Source organism: Aptenodytes patagonicus, chromosome 19 (assembly GCF_965638725.1).
Source record: "Aptenodytes patagonicus chromosome 19, bAptPat1.pri.cur, whole genome shotgun sequence".
NCBI lineage: Eukaryota > Metazoa > Chordata > Aves > Sphenisciformes > Spheniscidae > Aptenodytes > Aptenodytes patagonicus.
The window spans coordinates 8,197,558-8,216,113 of record NC_134967.1 but is presented as its reverse complement, the minus strand read 5'-3'; the positions used below and the strand labels follow the sequence as shown (position 1 = coordinate 8,216,113).

At 42.9% G+C, this 18,556-nt stretch overlaps 1 protein-coding gene across 1 annotated transcript; it reads left to right on the top strand.

Annotated features, from left to right (window-relative positions):
- Window positions 1-1,845: 1,845 nt before the first annotated feature.
- TTC34 (tetratricopeptide repeat domain 34) lies at window positions 1,846-18,077 on the top strand. The gene is made up of 8 exons (XM_076356384.1): window positions 1,846-2,154; window positions 2,572-3,374; window positions 4,504-4,729; window positions 6,589-6,781; window positions 10,540-10,706; window positions 11,605-11,876; window positions 12,143-12,353; window positions 17,559-18,077. Exons 1-8 carry the CDS (start codon window positions 1,846-1,848, stop codon window positions 18,075-18,077), a joined length of 2,700 nt encoding a protein of 899 aa, XP_076212499.1.
- Window positions 18,078-18,556: the final 479 nt, after the last annotated feature.

Below are 18,556 nucleotides of genomic sequence, written 5' to 3'. Positions count from 1 at the left end.
CACACGCGTTTGATCAACCCAGCTCCTTTTAATGTGATTTCTATTTCAGAACTGTTTCTTTTTATGCCCTCAAGTCTTTCTTGGCAATGTCACCTGTGGCCTAATGTGACAGCAATGCTAAATTATATCTTGATGGCTAATTAGGGTAATTAAAGTGAAAGTAATCAAATCAAAGTAATGGGCAAACTCTTAATAAAATGGCAAAAAATCTCTATTAATCATAGAGGGTTTTTTCTCTTTTGAATGTCAGAGAACATGGATAAGGAAAAAGCCGGACTTCAGAAATGGCCCTGGCTTAAAGGAACATCATCGGTCTAAACACTCCTAAAACCAGAATTGATTTACTGCTAAAAACATTTTTTATTATTAAAAAATAAGGTTAAAAACGTAGGCTGCACCACAGACAGAGTTTGCTGCTTTCGGTAACTAATTCACTTCACCTAGTCCCACCGAGGGTCAAGGGACCTGGTTTACTTTTCCCAAGGTAAGGGTTTCTTTTCCCGGCCTCCCCCTTCCAGCGCCATGCCCTTCGCAGCCAGTACGGTCTCTCAGGAGAAGGAAAGAAAACCGCAGGCAAAGTCAAAGCAGCCCGCCCCGCACCGCGAAGCCCGCCGGCACGCCAGGCCCGAGGGGCCGCAGCGGGGCCGGGGCCTCCGCCGCGCCGCTGGCCGGGAGCGGCCACCCAGGGGCAGAAACGCGCGGTACGGGCCCGCGAAGCCGCCAGCCGCAGGCCCGGCTTCCTCACAGGCCGCCCCGCGCTGAGGGGCCGCAGGGGGAGGCAGCCCCCGGCGCCGTCAGGCAGGCGGCATGGCTCCCTGCCGCCACGCAGGCCTGCGGCGGCTGCCGCTCCCCTGCCCGCCTGCCGGCAGCGGAGCCGGGGCAGTGTTTGCGGTCTCCAGGCAACGGGGCGCCTGGCTGCCCGGCCCTGCTCTCCGTCCCGTCCCGTCCCGTCCCGTCCACAGCTGCCTCGCTTCGCCTCGCCTCACCTCACCTCACCTCAGCTCGCCTTGCCTCACGTCGCCTCGCCTCGCCTCAGGAGCTCCCCGGCGGGAGTAGGCCGCGCTGGAGCCCATCTCAGGGCCGCGGCAGCCCCAGGCCCGCCCGGCGGCGCCCAGCAGCCCCCGCAGACGCCCGCTCTCAGGTATTTGTGCTCTCCGCCCTGCGGTAGCGGCTCCCGGCGCGCAGCCGCCCCCCGCCTGGGATCTCCAGCGCTCCTGAGGGCCCCTCACCGGGAGGGCTAGACCCCAGGTGTGTGGAGCCGGGACACGCTCTGGAGCTCGGGTCCTTGCACTAAACTGCATCTTTCCCCCTGCCTCCTGGGGTAGAAACAGGGAGAAGGTGCAAATTTTCTTCTTCCTTTCCTGCCTCTCCAAGGCAAAGGAGGAAAGGCAAGTGGTGGGCAAAGTATCAAGGTGGTATTCTGTCTCCTCCTTGTCCACCACCAGCACTGACGTACCATCTGATGATTAAAAATTTATCAAACTGACATCTCAGCCAGGGAGGACAAAGCCCGGTAGGCCCCCCAGCCCCATGTCCTGGACAGTCAATGGGATAGGGAACACTGACAAGGTTGTGTGGCTGCTTTCTGGTCAATGTTACGTGGCTGTGGACTAAGAACCTCTATAGTGTTTCTTCTCATGGCTTTGCTCCCTGGGAAGCCTGTCAGTGACAAAACGCTGGCTTTTCACAGGACCTAGGCTTACTCATGTCTGTCAATTGGTAAGCTGCCCCCCAAGCAAAAAAACCCCTGTGCTCCACAGCCCCTCACATTGCTGATTTTCTGTTTTACAGGCACTAGCCACATTACATGTGTGATGCTGCTTGGTGAAGATACAAGTGCAGAAAATGTCACCTCAGGAGCTTGCTGCATTGCTCTGCAAAGAAGGGGACCACCATCTCGCCCAGCAGGAGTTACCAATAGCCACCGCTTTCTACGTGGCTGCCTTCAGCTGCAGTGCCCCCACAGCAGTACAGAAAGTGAACTCCTTAGACATGGGGCTCTGGGAGAAAGTAATAGCCACCCTGGAGATGTGGTGCAAAGGCAAGAATCAGATTCCCAAGATCCAGAGCAAGAACTTGGCTGTTGTCTCCCTCAGCGTGGGAATAGCTGCCATCTTTCTCTCCACCCTAACTCCCAACAATGTGGTATCCTCAGTATATAAGCTGGAGACCCTGCTCAGGCGAGGATGCTCAGAGGAGGTGGTGAGTAAATGCAATACCCTGCTCAACGCTAACCCAAAGTATTCAGTGGAACTGCTGCTGCTGAGGGCGTTGGCAAGGGTGCTGTCAGGGACACAAGTTAGGAAGGGAGTTGCAGACTATATCCAAGCCTTTGTGATGCACCGGGCTGAGGCAGTGGCCTATGTGTGTACTAGGCAAAGGGAATACCTGCCACGGGTCATCCAGGCCTTCTCTAATTATCTCTCAACATATCAGAAAGAAAGCCCAGACTGCAGTTCCTTGGACCAGTGGCTGGGCAACTGCTATGACTTCCTGTCTGCAGTGGCACCAGATGATATCTGGGTTTGCAGGGTGCAGGCAGCTTACCTCTTTGAGAAAAGCAAATTTGAGGAGTGTGTGGCAGTTTGTAGCAAGGCCCTCACGGGCTTCTCAGCTGATAATCTCAGAGATGAGAAAGCTTTGGGTCTGCTCTTAGAACGGGCTGCTGCATATTTCTTCTTGGGTGGACGGATGCAGGAAATGATGCAGGATTTAGCAGAAGCTTTTGCAGCAACCCCTGCCCAGGCAATGAAACACTTCGAAGAGCTTTTCTCACCACATGACACTGAGAGGATAGAAGAACAGGCTAGAACTGTCCTGGAGGTGAAGTTTGCAACATACAGGGAGGCTGTGCGTACTCGGACTGAACTCAGAGGCAATCATGGTACTGAACTGCTCCCTTCTGTCATCCAGACAGTCCAGTTCCTCCTTCAGATCTCCCCAGGGTCCAAACGTGAGCTCAGTGTTCGGCTAGCAGACTGCCATCTCCTGCATGGACACATCAGAGCTGCCCTGGATATCTGTGACCACCTCTTGGCAGCAGAGCAGAAAACTTACTACAATACTCTTTTAGCATTGCGAGGATTTTGCTCTCTCCATGCTCATGACCATCAGCAAGCCCTGCAGGACTTTCAAAAGGTCATTGAGCATGATTCCCCACATCCTAACAGCTGTATTAAAGCCTTATGTGGGCGTGGACTTATCCGGATTTCTGGTGGCAGCCATTACTTGACAGCCCTGGATTATATCACAGCTTGCCAGTTAAAGCTGGAAGAAACCATCTTCACAATCAAGTCCTATGTGCCGTGGAACCAAAGAGGACTGCTGCTAAAAGTTCTCCAAGAAGAAGGACAGAAGATGCTCCAGAAGAAGAGGTACCCAGGAGGCAGTTCAGCCTGTGGGCAGAAAAAGAAACAGGGCTGTGCAGATTCCTAACAGAAAGAGAGCAGCTGGAGTAGTAGAGAGGGTACTTGCTTCAGATAACTGAGAATAGGATATAGACCCTTTTAAAGTTCATAATTAAAATAACAGGTTGAAATAAAACTGCATAGTTGTGGTTACTCCAGCAAAACACTGGTTTGCTGGTATGTCAGAATGCAATAGGATCTACGTAGCCAGATCAGCTCAATCTTTCTATGGAAGTTAATCCATGATATACCAACTGGGCTAAGCTAGGAGCGTGCAAAATGCTAGAGGGAATATGACAGAGATTTCTCCTCTAAAGGAGTAGATACACCCATAACAAAACAGATTTGTTGGTCCTAGCTGGCTCCTTTCACTCTCAGCTCTGAACTGAAGGATTTGGTGGGCGATGAAGTACCAAGCCCCTAGAAAGTGTCCTTCCAAGACAGAGCTGAGGTGCTTCTATGCGTGTACTTGGTGCTGGCAATCCAAATTCTTTTTTCAATGCTAACTGTATTAATCTCATATTTAAGGCTGGGAGATCTGAGATAGGAACACCAAACTATTCCAGCTAAATCCATTAAAACCTGAGTTTGAAGGTAGAACAAGGTGTAACAGAGGGACTCTGAGGTTTTAATACTTAAAATCATCTTTCTAAAGGTCAGAAAAGATTGCTCATCTTCTTCACTGCTGCTGGAACAAGAAGCTACCTGTTAACACAGTTCTTCAGAGTCCATGCAAATTCTAACACACAGCTCTTCATTAGAAATGGCCATCTTTTTTTTTTTTCACTATCACTTTTTCCTTTTCCCATTGTGGTATCAGCTGCAACCACAGATATGAATCATTATTTGTTAACCTTTCTTTAGAGCCACAACTGCTTAAGAACATGTTTTTATAAAGAGGGATTATGATTATGGAATTAAGTGGCAGAGATATCTATGGTGCTGGATATGGTAAAATGTATCATCCATTTTGATACTGGGCTGATAACCTGCTTCTTACCTTCCAGGTGAGACAAAGAGGCTCTGTTACTCTCATTAGCATTTTTTCCTTGAAGATGGTCTTTCCCTTTCTCTTTATTTTTTTTTTCCCCTCCAGAGATGCCCCTGGGGTTTACCAGCTGGCTTCTCTCTTGGAGGAGCTGGACGCTTCTGATGAAGCATCACGGATCCTTTGTGCTGATGCCCTGTACCAGATGGGCCGTGTAGAAGAAGCTCACAAGCTCCTCTTACTAGCACTTTCTGGAAATCCGCAAAGGTCTCCCATCCTGGCTAGACTCGCGCTTCTGCAATTGAAGAAAGGTTTCTTGTATGATGGCAACCAGGTAAGGAGCACCTGGCTAGCAGAGAGAATGAGAGAGTTACCGGTGATAGTGTGGTGAAGAGGGTTAACAACCCTTTTGGCTGATACAGAAGATGCATGGTAGAACTTAAGAGGGACCACTTTAGAGACATAGGCTTGCCAGAGGGTGTTCCAAGGGCTTTCAGTTTCCCAGCACAGTGCTTTGCTCGGCTCCTGCTCCTCAGTGTTACATGACAACTGTAAGGCTCTGGGTACAAGCTGCACCATGAGGCCACCTCACACATGGTGCAAAGTTGGAACCCACCCCATCACACAACCTGTGATGGGTTTTCCAGTGGGGCTGCACCTACCCCAACCTGTGTTTCAAGACATTTCTCAGGAATGGTGGTAAACTGGTAAATAGAGGCCTCGTAAGTAGGACTTTCTGTCTGTAGCACAGGCCACACAAGGACTCCTAGCTAAATACAGCCCATTCATCACATGCCATTTAATGGCACTTTTCATCAGAGTCTTTAACTGGGCAGAACACGACTGAGCATCCTGCCCCTGGTGACAATATTGATGGGATTGGTCATTTTCCCCTAGAGAAAAGAAGGCAGAACTACTATCTAACTGATTATCCTAATGAAGCGGGGGGGTGGGGTGGGCAGGGAAAGAAACAAAACCAGAAGCTCAAATACCAGTCTGCAGTTTTCTTTCTTTAGTCGCTAATGACTTGTCCTTGAAACCATAAAAGGCATTCCAACATGTTGATTCTCCTACCAAGGATTACAAAGCTGAATTACCAGGTTCTGCCATCAGAGGGAACTATTGCATTTTTTAAAATCCCATATAAATTCTGCTAGCCGTAAAGAGAAAGGTTTTCTTGTCACCACTTCACTACTCTCTATGAAAAATAAAAGTTTTGTATAATTTGCTGCCTTTGGGAAGGCTATTAATGAATGACATGACTTTATTAGAGTTCATATGTTGCCCTTGGAAGTTGGATTCCTATCTGCAGCTTCTGCTACAAGTTCTAGATGGAACATACGTGTCACTGAAAATTTCTCTTCAAAATGTTTTTGTCCCACCTCCCTGTCAGCACCCAGACACTTGTATCTGTTAATAAAAATAGAGAAAGTAATAAGTTCAATGGATGTGTCTGGTGTATCAAGATAACTTTGTTCTTGTCCTGGCTTCTCTGGCTCAGATTTGAATATTGAGTACCTGCTAAGCACATTTGCTTTACTGGAGGAAACACCTTTTGATTTTTTTCCTTAGGAAATGTAGTAAAAAAAGTACTTGGTGATTTTCACTCTAGTGAATGTAGGCAAAGATACCATATGTCAGGCAAGATTCTTTTCCAGGAGGACAGTAGTTTGTGGATTTGAATCCATCCTTTTCCCAGATTCCCAATAGCAATACTAAAAGAAAGGCACAGCACTTCACTGATTTTCCATTAATTCACTGGTTTCAATTTTGCAGTCAAAAGGGGTCACTGGAATCCTGTTCCATAGAAACTTTCTCTCTTTGGGGCAATCATTCTGTGGTTCAGCTGTATTTATAAAAACAGTTAACTGCCAGTCTGGAACAGATGCTGCCCAAAGTAAGCAAAGCAGCATTATATATTTCCTCAGAATGATTTCCACAGCTGAGTGGTGGTGAGAAAAGATAAGTAATGTTTTCTCCAACATGCATTTACACTAGGGCCAGCTGAAGAGTTAAGTAAAAGAGATTCATGGTCCTTGGCTGGACCGTGGCTGGCTGAAGCCCCAGTGAAATGCGGGGAAGCAGTGGATAAGAACTGTCTCACCAGACAGTAATATTTCCAGCTTTAGCATGACTTCATTTATCTTTTCATGCCAATCTTCCTCTTCTGCCTTTTTCCCTCACGTTGTTAAGCTGCTAAAGAAAGTGATCAGAATTGGAGATACGTCCTGCCTCCTGCCGATCATGGACATTTTCAAGGATGAAGACCGGAAGTTGATGCAAACTCACTGCCATTTCAGAGCACTGACCATCTTGAAGAACAAACAGGAGGATGCTGACATCAAAGAGGCCGTTGCCTACCTTTCCTTTGCCATCATTGCTTCAGGTAGGGTTATCAAGATACTGATAGGAGATTTACTTCTATGGGAAATCAGATCAGTGGGTAGGCAAGCACGTCCAACCAGTTCTCATCTGTCATTTTCCCAATGAGAAGATTGAAACAGTAGACTTACAAAGGCAGGTGAAGAGCAGAATAAAATTTGTTTAAAGTAGCAACTCATCTGGACCATGAAATAGTGCAATTAAACAGTGACTGCGGTTCTTACTGTCCCGTAAGTAGCTTGTGAACCCCTTGAAATGCAAGGGTTCAGTTCAGTTCTACAGGGACATCAGCCCCTTTTCTTCACCTGTCCAGAAGACCCAGCATGTGATTTTGTTCTGTGTTTAGCACATGAAATCCTCCTGGAGCACAGCTGAGGATTATTTTAAATTGCATTGTTCACATGCTAAAAGTTATGTTTAGGCATAAACCACCCTTACTGGGTTATACCAACACAAAGAAGCCACAAATCCTTCATAACTTGGAAAAGATCTTTAACATCCTGAACCCATCTATTTCCAGCTGGTGGTTTGAAATTTCCATTCTAATAATTTCCCTGTTTTTCCTGCTCCAGAAATGTAATGTGTAGAGTGTACAGGAAACACAATGTATGTCTTCTTTACATTTTACTGTCTTTTGTTATGGTAGACCTGCTACCAAACATCAGACTGCAATTACTGTTCAGTTGCTGTAGGTTGCTTCTGAGTAATTGGTCTAGACAAATTGATCTGTAATAATAATTTTTTTCATATGTGTGGTCACAAATTTTCTCACAAGTACAGCTGTGCTGTTGAACAAACTACATGTTTTAATGTTAGCAGTGCTATCTTCTCAGAGCAATTAGATTATTTTCCTTTTTATGTGCCACACTTTCCTTCTTTACTGTGGTTTAAAAAAAGACCATTTTAGGATAAGCAGTGTAATGCAGGTAAAGGAAAAGCAGAATGGCAGGGGGATTCTTCTGTACTTAGTGTAGGGAGGCTGTTTTATCACAGCAACAGATACATGCTCAAAATACAGAGCAAAGTCTCAAGGATATTCTACAGAATTACTTTTCCTTCTATAAAACTTGATTTTTCAGTAACTCACTCTGCACACAGGTGACTGAGGTAATGTTTCCCCAGAAAATTAAACTTGATCTAGAAAGAGATGAGAGCTTCTTTGAAAATACATTATAATTGTTTCTTAAAGAGATCAAAGCCAAATTTGTGATAAATGAGAGGGGAATTTGGTCCCTGTGAGCAGTTGGTCCTTGAAAGACTGCGAATGAGGGGACACTTCACAAAATCATCTAGATGAAGGAAATCCCCCTTTCAGAAGAAAGAAGCAGCCTTTATCCTATTTGTTTTGTGTAACTTTTAGAGGACATGCTAGCTGGTAAGTAATTTGGAAAAGCTACTGAAACAGAGCCAGCTCCAGCCCATTTTAGACAAGCAGCGTAGAAGTAGAAGGCTCCCCTGTTTCAGCCTTAGTTTGTTACATCAGTTAGTACCCTGAAAACCTTCCTACTAATGAAATTTATTTGGTACCTCCTGTTTCATCAGAATGAACATGCTGTAAATACAGTCATTGCAGCAAACAACCTGCCTTCTTGTTCCAAGAGACCAATGAATGCATAGTTCCAGTGCAAAAGAGTGAATGCACCCACTTACATGCATCATTATTCTAGCTTTTCCTAAGGAGAGAGATCAGGCTAACATGGAAATGATTCTGGCATGTTCCAAGTAAAACCACGTTTGTATGGAAATCTGCCTTTCACTCTGAGCAAATGTTATGACTGCAGCATTGAGAAGAAGAGAGATTGGTTTATGAAAATGGAAAAAAAGACCTGTTAATTGCTTTGAGATGGTTCCATTTCACAACCCATGTATTCCAGCTTATCAACTCCTCACCTGCTAGGACAGATGCTCGTTAAGAAATAGGTATTGTCTTTATGGGAGTCAACTGATAGAGCTCCAGAGTGATAATAACCTTTGGTACAGAAGGTACCAAATAATAACCTTTGGTACCATATCAGGAGGGAGAAAAAGCCTCATTACTGTAAAAGAATTGCTAGGAGCCTGTCTGCTGGCTCATCTCTGCAGGCAGCTGTCCAAGACGCTGCATTTGCTGACTTTCCTATGAAAAAGTGTTTACAGTGGCACTGATGATTTATCATCCGGTGTTGGGATGCCACAGTTATTGATTGCAACCCTGGGCAAATTAAGATCTGTATCAAAATTGCCTTGAAAGGAAGGAGCATGTGGGTGGCAGAAAGATATATGCTCTGCAACCAGTGAACGAGTGGACCATGATTTTCATTGTCAGCTATATGTGTTTATTTGGGCAGCACTTATTTGAAAGCAGAGAAAAAAGAATCTTAGTATCACAAATCCCAGTGCATATTAAGTGTGGCAGTAAATTAGTCTGTCCCATCTAGATTACTGTTTTATCCAAAACAATGTGTACTTTCTGACTCCACTTTATTAAAACAGCCAAATGGCCTTGTGCCTCCATCCTCACATATCTTCCTCTTAGACCTTTCTTCTCTCATTTGTGCTGCTCCTATTCCATCATACTAAAACCTCCAAGGATTCATTGGATTCTAATCTAGTTTACATCCTGAGATGATGGTCATGTCATTGGTAGGTTGCCTCCATTTGTGGCACATTTATGATGTCTTTGGAGAAAGGTGTGGTGGAGGGATACATGCGGAGATACGAAGACATTGCATTTTACAATAGCCTCATCTTCCTTTCACTGCTTTCCAGAGCAGCATCACAATCCTGTCTTTTAGAGGTCCCCATGAAAAAGCATGGAAGACCTCAGGGCAGAATAACAAAGGGCAAAGCTTTCCAGACCTCCTCAAAAATTGACAGAAGTAGTTTCATGACAACTGGCAAACATGGAATTTCTCTATACTGTCAGCTGGCTGAGTCTAGGTATCCCAGAGAAGGTAGAAAAAAAAATTGCCTGCCTGGGAAGGTTGAGTGCTCAATAATTGCAGGCCACTCCTTTTGCCTCCTTTGGCTGTTCCTGAGAAGACCCACTCTTGCTGAGACCTTGAGGCTATCAGAAAAGCAGTCATGGATATTTGAGGAGAGCCAGTGTTGATCGACATGCGTATTTGTTTTTATTAGAAACCAGGAAGCTTTTGAGCTGGTTGAGCAATGTGATTTTATGATTTTCATAATGTTACCTTTTCCACTCATTCAACACTTTCAAGATTTCACCAGTGAAAATTCATTCTTTGACAGAACTCTGCTAGCCTCAGCAGGACACTTAACTGATTCAGGACTGTGTTTTAGAAACCAGCCTGACATAGATTCTTTTTTTCCTTTCAACTCAGAACTGATAGTATGTGGGCAAAAAAATAAAGGAAACTACCACTTAAGTACTCTCATTGTACTTCATCAGGTATCCTCAGGCAAAGTGGAATTTTTCTATAGCTTCATATGGATATCCTTGGATATCCTCTCCAGCACCCTCCTTATTCTTCTTCCAGTCACATCTATGGATTGCATTTCCTTACCATAGCACATTTGCCTCCATCCAGCACACCCCTCTTATTCCACCCTTGCCACAGCTCTGAATAAAGCAATACTTACTTTTCATTCCTGCAGCATAACCCAATATGTAGGTCTACCCCATCATTTTCACTTAGTCACTTTGAAGCCCTTTGGTGGGGCTTCGTGGTCTGCACACACTGGGATTTACTGCACCCTCTTTTAGAGCAGTAGACTTGAGACCTTTCAAGTAAGCGTGGCTGCATTTCTCTCCTCCAGGTGGTTATGCTGAAGATTGCCTTCTCATCAGGGCTCAATGTTATGGGCACCTTGGTCAGAAGAAAACTGCTATTTTTGATTATAATGCCATCCTAAAGGAGGACCCTAGGAACGTGCAAGCTCTGAGCGGACGAGGATTCATTTACCTTGCTCTGAAGCAGCAGAAGGTATTATCACTATATTGATTTCCTGGCGATTTTTCTGACGGTATTAAGCAATATTAGTGTAAGGTACCACAGGCTTTGTTGTGGACTCACTGAAATCAAGAGTTTCTCACACAATTTGGTCAGTGAAGGCTCTTGTTTTGGCTGGCTGTATAAGTAGTCCACTTGACATTACTGATTTGCTTTCCCAAGTCTAGGCAGAGGAAGACTAAACCTTAATCATAGATCATATTTACTGTCACTACTATGCATTGATTTGCAGTGCTGAAAACTCTCCCCTATATTTGATCTCACGTTTTCATGACATGATGTTGTGTTAGATGAAATGTAGCAACAAGAGGAAAAAGAAAGAACAGTTTCAAGGTTTAGTGAGTCCCTCTCCATCATCTGTGAAAAGCTCAAGCGTGCAATTAGTGTTACTTTGGGGATTGCAGTATGTCATTGCCTGGAAATCATGTCAGATGTTCGCATGGTTTATCTGATTCTAATATGGTCAGTAGCCTTACACTTTACCTGCATATCACACCAATCCTACAGTGAATTAGAAATGGTGCATCTCCAATTGGGTGTGTGGATTTGTGCTGGTTTATCCTGGCTGAGCCAAATCCTGCTTGCGCTTACTCATTCACAGCATCTGTTTCTTGTTGCTGCAAGAATTTTTTTCAATGATAATCTGAGGAGTTCAAAGCACTTTGCAAATAGTCATTCAAACCTGTCTTTATGCTCTTATATCAGCTTTGCAAATGGAAAAGATGCAGCACAAGGACAGGGAAGAGCAAAGAGCTTCCAAAAGTTTGCAGCTGACCTGTGGGACAGCAGAGAACTGAAAGCACCTGAAAGAACAAATTATCAGCACATAGTTATGGCTACCATTTCATTTTTTATTCTTGTTTTTACACAGGAAGCAGTGCAAGATTTGATCTCGGCACTGAAGGTGGAGGCAAGAGTAGTGATCCCAGCAATCCTGTCTTTAAAGCATGAAGCCCAAGGGTTGATCACTCAATGGCTTCTTCAGCATGGCAGGACTGCGTTAACTGAGCTTGTTGCTACTAAGGACCATTCAAAAGAAGAAACCCTCAGGGATCTTCTCATGATTGCAAAAGCACTAATTAAAATTTGCAAGGATGCACAATATCACATCTTCTACACAGATGTTTTGATTGCAAATGGTAAGTTCCCATTCTTTTACATAGCTGATCAGACTAAGTGAATGAACAGTAAATTAAAAGAAAGTGAACGTGAAATGGCAAGCGTAGTGTTGTATAGTACTTTTCAAGAGAAGTTTGCAAACGTTTTGGGAAAGGGTATGAAGGAATTAATACCCTTAGATGTGGACTGTGGACAGGCTACCTAAATCCTGCTTTAGTAAGTTTTCTTGATGTCTCTTTCTCCACATGGAATGGGTTATATAGCTTGTACTGGTGTTAACCAACAGGAAGCTATGAAGAAGCCCTTGATCACCTTCAGGAAGCGTTTGGCCACTCTCTTGCTGATGATTTTGCTAGCGCAAGACTAGCTGTGCTGCAGCTGAAGAAGAGGAATGTGCCAGTGGCAGCTCACTCATTCAGCATCCTAGCTAAGAAAGATGAAAGGGAGTTGGGGTTTCTCCTGAACTTCGTAGATGCTAAGCAACAGCAGCATCTCTTACAGGTACAATCCTTTTCTGATGCCACGTCTGTGGATTCAGTGGGGAAAGAAATGGGAAGCAAAATCAGGCTGCAGAGATCTTCTCTGCCTTGTCTTGAACAGAAGTGTGTGGGAAGACCATATATCAGATGAATAAGGAACAAAGCAGCTTCTTCCTCCAGCCAGAATAGGGAGTTGAATCCAAACTTCTTTCATTGCAGTGACCTTGCTTCAGTCTCTAATAATTCATCATTACCACTTCTTACCACTTGGGGGAATTTCTTGTTGGTCTCCCTAGCATGAGACCTGTTTAATCCCAACGCTAAAATGCAGGGGATGTGAGGGGCAGCAGCTAGAGCTTTAACAAGATCATTGCTAGTATTGTACTCTGTATGAGTTACATAGTGCTCATAGCTGACTTCTGGGGAAGGGGAATTCATGTTTTGTTCATTTTCTTGATGAAATGAAACTGAAGTTTCTGATTCAGTCACATTAAATGCTTCAATCCTTTTTGCCTTTTTGTGTAACATTTAGAAATTTAAATATATCCACATTTTTATAAAATGACTAGCCTTTGAGGTTGGTATTGGTTTTCTTAGCTAAAACTGTTTGACACAAAAACGGCACATTGCTCTAGTCTACCCAAGTATGTATTTTTCAGTATTTTTTTCAAGTTTCTCCCCCTAAGTGCATCCAGTTCTGAGAAAGCATCTCCAATAATAAGACAGGACAAGGTCAGATTGATGGTGAGGAGTTTTAACATTCACTCAAGCATCTGCAGTTCTGATTACCCAGAAGCTCCATGTTCTGAGAATCAGTTTGCTTCCTTTTATTCAATTTGTAGATTGTGCGTGCCCTGGTGAGAAGCTATATTGTTACGCTTTCTCCCAGGTTATAAACCAAACAACATGCTGATATACTTAATGCATCTTGAGAGGAGTACTTTGTATGTATTTTAGCAAAACAGCAGGAGGATATAAGTAAGCAAGTATTAATTTACCAGTCCCTAGCTATACCCCATTACAGAGAAAAGAGCCCCTCTCTTCTGAATAATGCAAAAAGTTCAGTCTTACGGGGAAGAGTTTGGAGATTGTAGAGCCAATTTGCAATCTTTCACTATATAAAGTTGATAAAGGTACAGTCAAGAATGTGTCTATGGAGGCCCTAAGGAGATGTCTATAAACGAAGATATGTTTTACAGCTGAATTTCCCTTGCTGCCACATCACTTGTTCTGTATGGAAGTCTCACAGCTAAGTCCATCCGTGCTGCTTTCCGAGAAAACACAGAAGGGATTTTCTTATGCTGTCAATAAGAAAAAAAAAAGAAAAAAAAATCCAACTAATTTTTGCACACCTTAAACTGCACTCATGTATTAGGAACTCACTGGTGCCACAGATTAGTGAAACCTTTAAAATCGGAAAGGTACTTTATTTCTGTCTTTTTTTGGCAGCTGTGGAACAGGATCTGGAATAAAACCCCTTACTGGTGGCTTATTTATCATGAAAGATTTCTCTGCCACTTGAGAAAATAGGGGTGGCTGGACTGATTTCAAGACTGGAACTCAATACCAGTGTTGGAAGTAAAATAGAGTAATTTTTTTTTTTTAATCTTTAACCTTGTGCTTTTGTTCAGCTGAGTAAACATTTGGACTCAAGCACCTGGGAGTCTTTCCATATTCTCTAATCTTCAAAGATTTACTGAGTGTGATTAGTTTTATTACTGATTAGCCCAGAATCACAAATATTTTTTTTTTAATATGTATTTTGTGATAAGGGGATAAGTATGCACTTTGCTGGGGTGGGGAAGGAATTGGTTAATCCACCTGCCCGGTGTCTCAAAGGATTTTCCAGTTTTGCCTGCAAGGTTATTCTCAGTAAAAGTGAAAAAGCTTACAGACAGAATTAGTGCCAAAAACCCCAATGATGACCTTACTTTGCCACGGGCTCCTAACTACACTCTAGGGGAGGGTGTTCCTTCTGTTACCTCCATTTCACAAGTAAGGAGACTGAAGCAGAGAAGAGTTTAGTGGTTTACGCTCAGCCCTCAGTCTCAGCACTCCATGCACAAAAGCATTACTGCCACATTGTTTTAGAGTGTTGGGAGATTACAGGCACTATAGAAATGTGTCATCATTATCCTGGAGTCTGGTCTGAAAAGCTAAAAATAATTCTACATAAGCTGAATAGGAAAGGGTGGAGGAAGGAGGACTCCTTGATGTACTGATTTTTTTCATGAAAAACAAAGCAATAAAATTCTTTCATTATTTATAGTCTAAGGGGTCCCATGCTAAGAAATTTGTAAACAACTGGGAGAGCCACATGGGAATAGGAATCTGAAAGATTTATTAAACTGCAAAAGGTCAGAGGAAGGGAGTTTGCTTGCCGCTAGTGCAGCTTCAACCCTTCAGTTTCCTATGTCAAAGGTTAAATGCATGACTGATTGCTAGCTCCGTGCCCAGATCCTCAGAGCTGCACTTTCTGTTGGCTGTTCACATGCCATAGGATATCCAGAGCTGACTCCTACAGAAATGATCTCAAAAGCTATATGGTCTGTGTTAGAATTAGGCCCTCAGCCCAAGGTAGAAGTTGCCATCCCACATGCCTTCAAATAGGGTCTGCAGGTAAAGAAGGAAAGACTTCTTCCACACTGTTCTGAAAACATCCAACCCTCTTCCAAAGCTCAATGCTTATCAATCCATCTTCTGTTATTTACTGCTCAGAGACTAACCCTTGGCCATAATTCCATGTCCATTAAACTCCTCGCTTATTTTCCTTCTAAGGAATTGAGCTTTGGTCAATTTCAACGTAAGATTAGTCACTAGGGACTGGAACCAAAAATGCAACAAAAGTATGTGTATTTTCAGTCCTTTATCATACAGTGAGGTAACTAGATGGTAGAAAGGGACACAGAGACCTAATCCAGGAAGGAGTCCGATCACCAGTCACTTATGGCCTGCCAAGCCCTTTCCAGATGGCACGAGAATTATTTCAGTCTGGAAGCCATAATCAAATCTTTAGTGACAAGTTTGAAGATGGACTACAGTTCATCTGTGAATGGACCACATAGCCCGCTCTTGGTCTTCCAAAGTTACCTGCCATGAGGCCAATGGCAAAAAAGTGCTTCTCAAAAGCCACATGCAGAGAACAGCCGAACTCAGTTGTGCAATATCCTTCTATATCTTCTTTCCATATTTATCTTTGTTCAGAAGATGATGTGCAAGTAAGCTGCTAATTAATCCAGCTGTGCTATACACCAAAAATGGGTCCCAGCTCAGTTCCTTTAAGTCAGGCAGAGCCAAAAGAGAACCCAGCTGCCTAATACCCATGTTTACTCCATCGGTGAAGATGAGAGAGAATCATTTATTCTCAGATGCGCCTTTTTCCTCCAAGTACAGCAGGAAATCCAGAATCCTGTGGCTTGCTTACTTTGGGGACCATCAGTGAAATGTGAAGAAGTCAAAGCAGTGGCTGAGTTAGTAAGTGGCAACATCGTATGTGGTGCAGTAAACCAAAATGATCCTGGTTAGCACACCAGCAGGTTCAGCATTAGATTGGTCATTCAGGAGAACAACAAAAATTATATTTTTCTTCTGCCATTGAAACAACAAACGCACTTTAAAGGCTGAAAATTACAATTTAACTATACAAACGCAAGGTATTTTGAGGAAGCACACTGTGCTCTTTAGAACAACGTGATCTAGAACCTCAGAATTTCTAGGGGGAAAAAAAAAAATCTCTTGTCAGGATGCTCCTCACATGCAGATGCAATTCCACCTTGATCTCTTGTTAAAATCCTGCCACTGAGAAAACACTTGCATTGACTAGTTGCCTTAAAAACACTTGAAAGGACAAACTAAACTTGCTACTCTTTAAATGTATACACAAACAGACATCTGAGATGTTTTTGGACAGGCTGCCTTACAATTTATGGCCAGAACTATTAAAGCCAGCAATTGACACTATTTGAGGAGAGGTCCTATCTCTATTTCTATGTGTGGAAGCCAAGAGACTATCTAATAAATATAACTACATAAAGGATTTTACATTCCTTTATAGTAAAATAACTGGGGTAGAATTCTTCATAAACTGTTAGGAATGGCTAAATTATTTCATGCCACTGGTCTCAGATGAGGTGCTCAGACTTGACCTGCAATATTGATCCATTTCATCCAGAACCTGTTTTCCTTAGTTCTGTTAAACAGCAATCAATTCTAATCTAAGTCAACCAAAATAAAAAGACAAGGCACACAAAGAGACTGAAAGACCTGAGCCGGCTGTCAAGTGCGGCTACTGAGACAGTGGCTGGGCTAACTGAATTTTGGGGAGCCACAAGCATCCAAAGGCAATGTGTGATATCCCATGGAATGAGACTGATGAAAACATTTACCCTGTGCTTGAAGTCTCAGCTTGTTTGGCTCAGCTTTCTCTAAGACCTGAGCTGCTGGTGGCAGCCTTGTTTATAACTTAAATATTCACTCTGCTGCAGCATGTTAAAAGCTTTGTTTATTACCAATAAAGGGAAATAATGAGAAATCCATTTGAGGCAAATAGTTCTAATGGAGTTTTCTTCATTGACCTTTATGAACCTAAAAATTATGTGGCTCTTTCTGCCTTCTCTATTTTCTTGTTGTTGTTTTTCCCTTCAGATGACCGCAGATAGTTCACTTGCACTGGAGATTAATTAGCAAAGCCATCAGTTGGCCATTTTTTCCTATACCTTGGGTAAACTTCAGTAGAGACCAACCTTCATTATTAGCATGTGCAAATATTTGTGGGGCAGTACATGGGACTAACTATCTATTGACCAGCAGATGCAATTTCCATAGTCACCTGTTAGCGTGGACCATGGCAGAAATTTGGTTGCATGAAGAGAACACTCTCCACTTTTAGAGTTTGGTCCATTCAGTTTTCAGTTCACGTATCATTCCTAAGGAATGTAAACAACTTCAGAAGAAATGTTCTGAGAAAGTTTTAGCAAAACATGCAGAAACAAAGAAGAGTGGTTCAGAGACTCTTGAGATAACAGCAAGTGCCCATTGATCTGAGATTTTTATATCTGCATGCAAAAAATATGCCAATTATATGTTCTCCAACTAGATGCAATTTCAACATTTGAAAAAGTATCCAAGATTTCTTAGTGTCTGTGTCTACCTGTGGCCAGTCCAGACTAGATATTTTACTTTTTTTTTCATTTTTAATAATTAATATTAAGTAACTTTCTGTCCACAGGTAGCAGCCCAAGAAGGAAATGCGCTGATTAAAGAATATCGCTATGAGAAGGCTCTTGGTTATTACACCCTGGCTATCTTAACAAGCAAAGATAATCCCAGGTATCTCCGACAGAGGGCTGCTTGCCTTACGCACCTGAAAAAATACGACAAAGCTTTAGAGGATATGGAGAAGGTGATCCAGAAGCATGGCTGTAACAGTCTTAAAACACGCGTTGAGGACCACTGCTCAAAAGGACGCCTGCTATTGTCCATGTCTGAGGAAGAAGCAGCAGTTAAGCAGTATATTGAGGCACTGCAGTTAGATGAATCTATGGCATTGTGCAGCATCATGAATAGCCCTGGCACTGAAATTTTAACCAAAGCATTTCATAAGATTGCACAATATAATTTTGAAATGCAGCATTATGAAGAGGCCTGGAAAATCACAGACTATGGTCTTAAAATTGATAAAAATGCTGAACTTAAAAAGCTGAAAACAAGACTTAAGCGAGAGGCATCAAGCTGTAGCATACATTAATTTATCTGTTTTGGGATTTTCCAGTGTCTGATTGCTTTCTAGTTTGTTTGTGAAGCTGCAAGAATAAGGGAAAGATGAGAAGCTCATGATAAATATGCAATGGACATGGCACTGAACATGGTACAGCAAGATTAGAAGTAGAAAGTTTCAGGTAGTGAAACAAAACTGACCAAGAGAGCTATGAGAAAAAGGCAAATTGCAGTTTTCAGTATTCTTTAAAATTATTGTGGATGTATGTAAACTCCCCCTTGTGAGTGTTTTGTCTGGCTAAACTGAACTAATTCTAACACATGGGTTCCAATCACAGTGAAGGAAAACATTCAGATAGTTTGCAGTTTATGAATAATAACCATATATTTCCTTGCTATTTATTTGATGAGCTTTAACACCTACTGTTAAATTAAGTAGCCTTATTTTTATGGGCCAGTCAAAAAGATCAGTCAAAAGTAGCATTTGTAATGTGTTTGTGAAAGACCATA